A 9704-nucleotide genomic window follows, 5' to 3' on the forward strand; every position below is an offset into this window, starting at 1 on the left:
AGCTGTTCCTGCTGGATCTGCTGCTCCAGGACCTCGCAGAGCTGCTGCACGTCCTTGTCGTGCTCGGCCACACGCCTGTGGTGACAGCAGGGCCGGGGCGGGGGTGAGACCCCGCTGCAGGGAGTGCAGGTCCCTGGGACCCCGCAGTGCCCGCGGGAGCCTCAGGCTGCGGCTGGGTGTGCCACACCGCACCCAGCACGGATGTGTCCGGCAGTCCGAGTCCGGCTCTTTTGCCATCCCATCCATGACTGTAGAGGGAGCCCGACCCCAAACATCAGCAAAACCGCTGCTCCGGCCGCTGGTGGATATGGTGAAAGCAGCCAGGTTCCTCTGCACGGCTGGGGTGGCCCTTCAGGGCCCATCCCTGTCCCCATGCCTCCTGTCCTATCCCTATGCACTATCCTGGGGTGACTCACTTGTTCAGAGTCAGCTCCAAAGCCTCCTTCTCGCTCCTGGCTTCTTGGATGCGGTGCCTCATCTTGGCCAGGAAGTCCTCCAGGTTGTCCAGGAGCTGGGGCTCATCCTGCCGGAGCTTCACCCAGAGCTGCCAGATCTCCTGTCTGCAGGGAGAGGGGAGTTTTGGGGTGAGCACCCCCCCCAGAACCCCCAAATACAGGCCAGCTGAGTCATTCAACTCACACTTTCTGAGGTGTGTGGGGACAGATGAGCATTGGGGTCGCTGTGACCTTGTTCCCTGCTCCTGTGCTTGGGCCAAAGGCACTGCCAAGGCATTTCTGGGCTCCCTGCCTGTGTGGGGATCTCCTGCCCCAAGCCTTTCCCCCTCTACCCATCCTGCAGGACACCCATGGGTGCCAAGCAGGGCACTTACTCTTCAGAGACGTTGTCAGTGCCCAGCTGCTCCATAAAGGCAGCGAAGTGTCTGCGCTCCTCGCTGTCCCCCGCTTCCAGTGCCGGGGTGGGGAGGACCAGCCGGACCCTCCGGGACGCTGTCTTCCGCCGCCGGTGCTCCCTGGCAGCTTTGTGGGAGCTCAGGAATTGCCCTGCTGACAGATATCCCAAATCCTCAGTGCCCAGCCGGGGCAACAGCAAAGCTCAAACCCCAACACTTCCCCCTCCACGGCTTCAACAAAGCGGCACAACAGGACCCTGCACCAGGTGAGCCGTAGGGTGAGACCTGGGCGTGGGGACGATTCATCCTGTGCCACACAGCAAGGGCAGCATTTCACACCCCCCAGGAGAGCACCAGGACTGTGCCCAGGATGAGCCCGGGCTGCACTTACGGAGCCCGGCCAGGAACTCCTCTGTGCCCAAGCGCCCGGTGCCAGCGGCATCCAGCCCATCGAACACAAGCTCCAGCTCCTCCCTGCTGCACGGGAAACCTTCCTCCTGCAATTTCTAAAACCAAAGCAAGCCAGGGTAAAAACCCACCCATCACACCATGTTCAGTCACCCAGGCAGTGCTGGACCCCAGGTGACAGCCCCATCCTCACCTGCACATCCGAGCGGGTGATGACTCCCGCCTGCTCCGTGTCCCTGTCACTGAGGAATTGCTGCACCCTCTGCACTATTTCAGATGCCCACGGTGGCTCCTCACTGGGGGCAGGTGCTGGTGCTGGGGCCTCCCCAGAGCCCTCACGCAGCTGCTTGCGCCGGCTGGAGCCCAAGCGCCGGCCCTTGGTGGCTGCCCGGCGCTCGGACATGGCCCCGGCTCCGGCCTGGCAGGGAACCGGCGGGTGCTGAGCCTCGGCCCTCTCCTCGCTGGAGACCTTTGCTCTGGCCTGGTGGGACACAGCGGAGAGGGACCAAGTTGGAAATTCATTTTGCTGCTGTCAAGGGCCTAAAACCCGATTGCTGAGGAGGGTTTGGCAACAGGAAGAGCAACCCTTATCTCCGATTGCACAGCGTGAACGGAGCCTGGATCTGCAGCGGCAAAGGCTGCTCCCGTGGCCATCCCAGGGGCTCCCAGCCCAGCTCCCAGCCCAGCTGCCACCCAGCTGCCACCAGCCAAGAGCCCATCCCAAATCTCCCCATGTTCTCCCCAGGCTGTGGAGGATGCACAGGGCACCAGCACCAGCAAGGGCCACCCTGGAGGTGACACAGCAGGAGGTGACACCAGCAAAGGACCAGCCAAGGCGGTGCTGGAGGTCTGAGAAAGACGTGCTGGTTTCCACCTGCCTTCTCACAGCTCAGCAGCAGCTTTTAAAATTCCTCCCCCAGTTTTCACAGCTGTGAGTCAGCTCCGGGCAGAGGACACGAGGCCTCAGGAGGTTTCCACCACGCTGCTGCTCGCCCAGGCTTGTGGGGCCTGACCTGGGGCCAGGCTGGGTGGTCCTCCCCCCCCCAGCCACTGTGCCATCCCCAAGAGGGGCTGTTCTTTGTGTGGCAAAGCTGAAACTCCAAGGGAAGGAAACCACAGCCGTGGGGAGTGGTGACGCAGAGCCAGGGCTGTGCTCGATCTGGCTGAGCCCAGCTCTCCCCTCCCAGCCTGGGGAGACCCCAGCTTCTCCAGCCCTCTGCCCCCTTCCTTTTGCCATGGGAAACAGATCCTGCTACATCCCAGTGTGCATCAGAAATGTGGGAACAGGCCCCAAAACCAGCCCAAACGCCTTAAAGCAAGAGGGTTTTGTGGAGTTGCTGGAGTCCCACAAGACCAGAAACACCTTTCTGGTGGTCCCAGCCTCTAAGACAGCACAAGTGGGAGCTCTGGGGGGCAGGGAGGTTGTTTAAGGCATGGGGAACCCCCTGGTTACCTGTCCCAGCCTCAGGGCAGGTGAGCTGAGCCCACAGCACGAGGGAGGCACTGAACAAGTAGGGGGGATGGGATGTGATGGGATTGGATGGGATGGGATGGGATGGGATGGGATGGGATGGGAATTGTGCCCCCCAGCAAAGCAGGGCCCCCATGGCATCACCAGCTGCCAGAGTCCTGCCTCCCTCCACAACACCCTGCACTGCTCCCAGCCATCAGACAGGGGCTTCCAGCCACAGTCCCCCACAAGGAAAAACCCCCTTGGATCATCAACAGCAAGAAAAACCCCTCATTTCCCTCACTTTTCTATTTCTTAAGGTAATGCCCAAGCTGTCCCCAGAGCAGCAGGACTCACCCTTCCCACGGCCGAGAGGGATGCTCAGGGCTGGGGCACTCGAGGCCGAGGGGCTCCCCAGGTCAGAGCGACGCTGGTCCCACGCCGAGGGCGCTGGAGCGGCCCCGTGCCCCCGCTCTCATCTCTCTTACCCAAGGCGCTTTCCGTTCTCGGTGACACTCAACTGCCGGTGCTCACACATTTCCTGTTTGCTGCGTTGCAAGTGGGCTGTGGGAAGGACCCAGCCAGAGGGTCACCGTCCCCACAAACTCCCCAGATCCCAGGGCAGCTCTGCAAAGGCACTGCCAGTGCCATTGGGAAGTGCAGCAGAGGCCCCGTCCTTTCCTCATTTGCAATGGTTCAGGGCTGGGGGGTGTTTGGGGTGGGGGAAAAACAGCAGACAAACAGCAAATGTTGTTTTGAGACTCCAAATAACCCAAACCACAAGACTATTTATAACCCCAGATTATAACATCCTACCAAAGACGGAACAACCTGAAAATCCCCCCTGCGGAGGCTCTTTGGCCCCAGAATCTGGAGATGTCCCCCTGTGCTCCTCTCTGATTTTTTTTAAGGCTCCTGCCTGAATTATAAACTTGGCTTTAAACCCAGCACCAAACCCACTGGCCGCCCATGGGCTGCAACCACTGTGCTTCCTGAGGGGATGGAGGGATCAGATGGATCACGGGCATTTTTCCTACTCTTTAACTGCAAAACGTGAAGAGAACTCAGGCAGGAGGAAACACTGTTCTCTCTAGGGCATAACTCCAACAAACATCCCCTGGCTCACAGCGGATCTGAGCCCAGGCTCCCAGGGCAGGAGCCATGGGGTGGAAGCTGATACCCCAGCTATCTCTGCCCATCTAAACTGGTTAAATCCCTCACTGAGAACCAGCCAGGCCCTGCTCATTTTAACCCAAGGCAGCAGCAGCCAGCTCAGGTCCATGCGCTCCATCAGGGTATTTATGGGCCAACTAAAAGCTCAGCCGGTTCTTCTCCCTGCTCTGGGCCAAGCTGGTGCTGCTTACCCCAAACTGAAGCACCCTGGAGGGCTCAACCCATCCCCTTGCCCTGCAACCCCTGCATTGTTTGTGGCTGCATGGAGAAGGTTGGATTTTGGCTTTGCTTTCTCCAAGGATTTGAGGAGAAATTTTTCCCTTTTGAAGGGAAAACCCTAAATATCCCTGGGAGAGCTTGATTTGTGCCCTCTGCCCAGCAAGACTCTGGCATTGTAATCCTAGTGGCAGAGCCGTGCTGGCAGCGAGCGCCAGGATCAGCGCTGGTCACCGGAGGGCACAGCCCAGGAGGGAGGGCACGATCCAGGAGGGAGAGAATGATCCAATGCCGATGAGGTGCTGGAAGGTGTCAGTGAAAGGGGATTGAATGGGAAGAAGGGAAGGGAACCACCTGACCCTCCCCCTGTGGGGGTTTGACCTTCAGCATCCCTGCTCTGTGCTGAGGCCAGGCTGGGGTGGGAGCAGCAAAACACAACCTGGGCTGAAAGTGGGAAGTTTCCATCCACTCCCCAGCTGCGGGGAGCCCATCACTGCTTTGTGTCCCAAAGCTGGGGGGACACAGTCCTGGAGTGTCCCAGGGACTCAGAGCTCCAGCCCTGGTGCCCGGCTCCCTCTGGCACAGCAGAGCTGGACCCTGGCTCTCCCCAGAACCCACAAACACGGACAAGGGGGTTTCACTGATTTATTTCTCATTTCTATTTCTCATTTCCTTCATTGCCACTGCTCCTGGCAAATGGGAGATGACAGCAGAGGGGAGCTCCCGGCAGCAGCCAGGGGGGTTTGGAAGGACTGACATAAGGTTAGAAAGGGGCTAAGGCTGTAGGGTTTGACTCAGCAGCAGCTCAAAGGCTGAGTGATTGCATGTCAAGGGACATGGGCCTGCACAGATGTCACCCCACACTGCAGGGACAGGCAGATGCTTTCGGGATGCCCAGCTGAACAATAACACAAGGCTGTTCATTGCCATCGACTTTCTTTTCACCTGGATCCTTTGCAAGTTAAGTCATTTCTCACATTAACCAGAACCCGAGTCTGCATCCAAGCCTTGCTCAGTCCTCCAAGGAAGCAGCCGGTGGTAGAGACATCCCTGACTCCCAGGGAACCTCAGTGCCCCCAGGAAATGCCACTGCACGTTTCCAGCAGCAGTGCCACCCCATGCTCTTGTGTCCCCATCCCACAGCGTGGGTCACCCTTGTGGGGCTGGGCACCCAGCACCCCATTAAAGGGGTAAGGGAGGCGACCAGCTTGCCCGTGGCTAATGGCCACATGCACCACAGGACAGGGTGCTGAGGGTTAGGGGGAACAGGGTCACAGTGGGGAAGGGGGAATAATGGGGGCAACAGAGGAGCCACCTTCACACAGGGGTCCTGCAGGGACATCTCACACAGGTGGCAGTGGCTTCTGCTGGGAACACGGTGGCAGCACCAGAGCACGGTCCCCAAGGAATGGGGTCAAGCACAGGGGTTGTGGCAAGGTTTTATCCCTCTCAGCCTTCACAAAGGCAGATCCCAGCTCAGGGCTGCACCCCCAGAGGGATCCCCAGCTCCTGGAACACCCTTCTCCCCTCCCCCAGCCAGACCTGCTCCCAGTTATCCACATTAACCCAGAATTCCTTCACATAAGTGTTTATTCAGAGTTAACACTCTCAGACAAACAGGTATTTCCCCTTTCCCCACATACACTTAATAGCATTATTTTAAATATAAATAAACATTTAGTGCTGGGAGCTTGGCAGCTTCACCGACAGCAAAGTGCATCGTGCTGCAAGGTGGGAAATCAACCCTGTCCCTTTTCTTCCTGGGACCATCTTGCACCAGTTTCCCGAGTCCAAATCCAGCAGAGCAGGAGATGAACCCCATCAAAGTGCTGAGACCTGACAGTGTCGAGTCCCTCAGGAGCAGGGACTCATCCTTCAGTGCTGCAGCTCAGCAGCCTCTGCTCCAGGCCATCCCTTGGTCCCAGAGCAGAGCCAGGTGAGGGTCCTCTCCCCGCCAGCCCCAAAGGAGAAAAAGTCCAGGAAAACAAGCTACAATTCCTTATTTCAGCATCAGCCCTGCTGGTGAGCAGGACTTCTTCCTAGAGGAGCCCAACAGAGCCAGAGCAGGGGCTCCCCAGCCCGGTGTCAGTGTTGAGGCAGGCAGGAACGTGGGCACAAGCAGCACCACTCAACAAGCCAACAACAACAAGGTAAGAAAGTGGGATTTGGGGCCAGCAGAGTGCAGGGGATCCCAAAGCCTCCCAGGGGCAGTGTTGGTCCCCCAGTGGCTGTTCCTGGTGAGTCACCCCAAGGACTGTCCAGGGAACAGCCGTGGGAAGGAGCAACCTCCACGTCACTCTGCTCCCACACACGGACAAGTGCTTGGGTCCATCCTGCTGGGACAGAGGGCCACCCCCGTGTGACAGCAGCCGGGGCATCCCAGGGCTCTACAAAGCACACCAGGGACTTTTCTTAAAGATATCTGGTGCCACCAGGTGGCTGGGACACAAGTGTCCCCCACAGCCAGTCCCTAGGCAAGGGACGGATCCACGGCTGGACAGCAGGGTGGCACAAGGACGGTGTTTGGCCCCACAGGCACAGGGCAGAGGACACTTCTCTGCAGGCAGGGCAGTGCTTTGGTCCCACCAGGCCCATCTCAGTCCTCCTCCAGCCCCGCCGTGGGGCTCCTCCTCCACATTGCACACAGTGAAGGTCCCTCAGGACCCCAGAGCTACTCATAAATAGGAAACTACAGACTCTACATTGCTTCGTACAGATCAGCTCACACAGCATGGGGCAGGGGAGCCACGGGCACCCCTGGTGTCGGCAGCTGCTGCAGCGAGTCACGGCCGGGGCCGGGCAGGGACGATCCTCCGCTTGGCACTGTAGAAGTCTGAAGGGAAGAAGGAAAGGGTTGGAAAGTGTCTCCAGCCTGCTGGGAGCAGCAGGGCAGGAAGAGGGATGTGTCCCCAGGGAGGCACCCCAAAATCAGCCCAAGGGGGTTGCACCCTAAAGCCCCCACCCAAAGCTGCGGAGAGCAGAGCTGTAAGTCTGCATCAGCTCTCCTCTTTGTCTTGCCTGCATTTCCACTCCAGGCCCTGGCCTTGGAGGATAGGAAGAAACACCTCACTGTGAGGGAGGTGAGACACTGGCACAGGCTGTCCAGGGAGGTTCTGGATGCTCCAACTCTGGAATTGTTCAAAGCCAGGTTGGATAAAGGCTTTGAGCAACCTGGGATAGTGGGAGGTGCCCCTGCCCACGGGACCTTAAAGATGATCTTTAAGGTCCATTCCAACCCCTTAATATTCTGTGATTCTATGATTGGGTCAGGTCTTCGGAACTGAAGGTGATGAATTTGGGGGCATCTTCAGCTACAAAACCCACAAGCCCAATGCCCGTCCCCTGCACAGCCCCCAGCAGCCAAAAGGCACCCAGCTGGTCGCCTTTTTCCCTTTGGAAGATGGGCCCTGCTTCCCTAGGAGAGATCCATGGAGGGTGGTTCCCTCCCCATGCCCAAGAGCCAGGCAGGGCTCTGGCACCCAAGTCCCCTCTGTCTGTCCCTGCCATGACATCAATGCCACCAAGCCCCCAGGGAGTGACAGCAACCCCCAGCACTCACCTTTGATCGTGGTCTGCCCACGCTTCAGGCTCTGTGGGGAACCAGCCTTGTAAACCTGCGAGCTCTGCTGAGACTCCTCGGGGCAAATCCTGCCAACACGGTCCTTGGGGGGGACCCTGTGGGCCAAGGAGCTCCTGCTGTCACTGCTGATGACAGCCCTGACCAGGCTGTGAACCTCCTGGGGCGGCTGCTCAGCCACGAGGATCCTCTCCCACTTGAACGGCCCTTCCAAGGGAGTCTCTGTCTCAAAGTCGAAGTTCCAGCGCTGCTGAGCTTCTTCCAGCTGTTGTCTTATCTTGTCCTCAAAGTCATGCTGGAGCTGGTCGTGGTCCACGGGGCCAAAGAGGTTCCTGCAGGCCTTGCTGCTGCATGGGGTCTGCCCAGCCCTGCTCTGGGACAGCGGCATCGTGCTGGCTGGGGGGAAACCAGAGCAAGTTATGGGGGCTGGGATGACAGGAGCAAACACAGGAGAGTGCTGGCTACCAAGGCAAAGCACACGGTAGCCAAGGTGGGACAAGCTGGGCTGGGCTCTGCAGTGAGGCAGCCCAGAGGGGACTGACAGACACGTCTGGACTCTGACTTTTGAGATTTTAGCAGAGGCTTGAGCACGGCTGAGGTCAGACACAGCCCAGTGCAACACAGGAGGATGGGGAAGGTGCAGATGTCACCATTCCCTATTCCTCCTCCAGCAGGCAAAGCCCTGCCAGGTCAGAGCATCCAGCACCCCGACACTGCCACGGGCTCCATCCACAGCCCCGCTCCTTCCCACTCCCATGCAGGCAAAGGCAAGTTGGCACACGGGGAGGTGAAGCAACAGGATGTTTTTCTGGCCAGTTTCTTCATCTCAAGAACCCTGACCCGGTGGTAAGAAAACCTTCAAGCAACTGCAAGAACGTGCCACAAGCTTGACCACTTTGCTAACCACCCTCCTTATCTGCAAGGAGCTGTTGGGTAACCAGAAACAAGACCTTGTTTGTTTTTTTTCAAATCGGTGCCAAAAGCCTTGACCTTCCCAGTAAGTGCCAAAGCCTCTCCATCGGAGCAGTCCTTCCCCGGACTGTGTGGGGATAAGGGACCCCTCACTACACCCACACTTATGAGGAACTTCAGCGTAGAATCAGAATTGTTAAGGCTGGAAAATGCCTCCAAGATCAAGTCCAGCTGATAAGAGTCAGCACTGCTCTGGGATTTGAGTTTTCAGAGATAAGGCTTGCCCCTGCTGGGACAGCCACACTCATTAAATCTGCTTAAAAAAGAAAGATTCATAGCTCCCATTGCCCACCTAATCTGGGACGCCCAAAGCCAGGCCACAAAAGATCCTCCCCATCCCCCAACTTCCCCAAGGAGCAGATTCTCAGCCTCTGCAGGGAAGATTTCTCCCTAAATTCAGCACCTGCAGCCCCTCTGGGTTGCCTGTGCCGCATTGTCTTCCCCACATTCCACCCCTAGAAGTGTGCAAGAAATGACTGGATGTGGCACTCAGAGCTCTGGTCTAGCTGACAAGGTGAGGATCGGGCTCTGGTTGGACTTGAGGATCTTGGAGGTCTTTTCCAACCTTAATGATTCAATAATCCTATTCCCAGGCATGGCACCAGCACGGTGAGAGTCTCCAGCCCAGGGGCTGGGGGGGCCACATTCTGTCCCTGGGGCGACCCCTGTGGGCACCCTGTGCTCAGACTCAGCATCCCCGAGTAAAAATAGAAATCCAGCTTCCTATCTCCGGGCAGTCTGAGCACACAGACAGGGTGACCTCACTGCCAGGCAAGTCCCAGCATGTCCAGGCAAGCCCGGGCAGGTAGTGGGAGAGGGACACGTTCCGTCAGCCCAACCAGACACCCCCCAGCCCTCCCCGCCTGCGTCACGTCCCGATGTCCCCATCCTCAGGTCACCGACGCGACTCAGGTGCCACCCTGGAGCCTCGAGATAACACCCTCGCCCTGACTCATGGCTGCGGATTGCCAAAGCCACCAATGAGGGAGGGACCAGGGCCGGGTCATCGTCCCCTCCCATGGGGCTGGAGCAGCTTCCAGCGACCTCTGCCCAGCAAG

General features: G+C 58.5%; 2 protein-coding genes across 2 annotated transcripts in view; both read right to left on the reverse strand.

The window, feature by feature from the left end:
- The window catches only part of RAB44 (RAB44, member RAS oncogene family), a 17265-nt gene extending 13910 nt beyond the window's left edge, over positions 1-3355 (reverse strand). Inside the window, exons 1-6 of the mRNA XM_017739123.1 lie at positions 3066-3355; positions 1452-1739; positions 1242-1356; positions 830-1001; positions 417-560; positions 1-75 (exon numbers count right to left, since the gene is read on the reverse strand). The exon at positions 1-75 is cut by the window's left edge and continues 2 nt beyond it. Coding sequence (XP_017594612.1) covers positions 1-75; positions 417-560; positions 830-1001; positions 1242-1356; positions 1452-1661 — 716 coding nt within the window. The 5' untranslated portion in view covers positions 1662-1739; positions 3066-3355. The remainder of the gene's footprint in view (positions 76-416; positions 561-829; positions 1002-1241; positions 1357-1451; positions 1740-3065) is intronic.
- Positions 3356-5669: 2314 nt separating this feature from the next.
- Positions 5670-9687, reverse strand: CDKN1A (cyclin dependent kinase inhibitor 1A). Its single transcript, XM_008637545.2, has 2 exons — positions 7657-9687; positions 5670-6930 (listed from the first exon to the last, which is right to left on the reverse strand). Exons 1-2 carry the CDS (start codon positions 8060-8062, stop codon positions 6881-6883), a joined length of 456 nt encoding a protein of 151 aa, XP_008635767.1. The 5' UTR covers positions 8063-9687; the 3' UTR covers positions 5670-6880.
- Positions 9688-9704: the final 17 nt, after the last annotated feature.

Source organism: Corvus brachyrhynchos, unplaced genomic scaffold (assembly GCF_000691975.1).
Source record: "Corvus brachyrhynchos isolate BGI_N302 unplaced genomic scaffold, ASM69197v1 scaffold607, whole genome shotgun sequence".
NCBI classification, from domain to species: domain Eukaryota; kingdom Metazoa; phylum Chordata; class Aves; order Passeriformes; family Corvidae; genus Corvus; species Corvus brachyrhynchos.

Bases quoted from the DNA above. Each gene is read 5' to 3' on its own strand.
- CDKN1A (XM_008637545.2), bottom strand. From the start codon at position 8,062: ATGCCGCTGTCCCAGAGCAGGGCTGGGCAGACCCCATGCAGCAGCAAG. The intron at 6,931-7,656 runs GTGAGTGCTGGG...TCTTCCCTTCAG, and splicing joins TGGGCAGACCACGATCAAAG to ACTTCTACAGTGCCAAGCGG.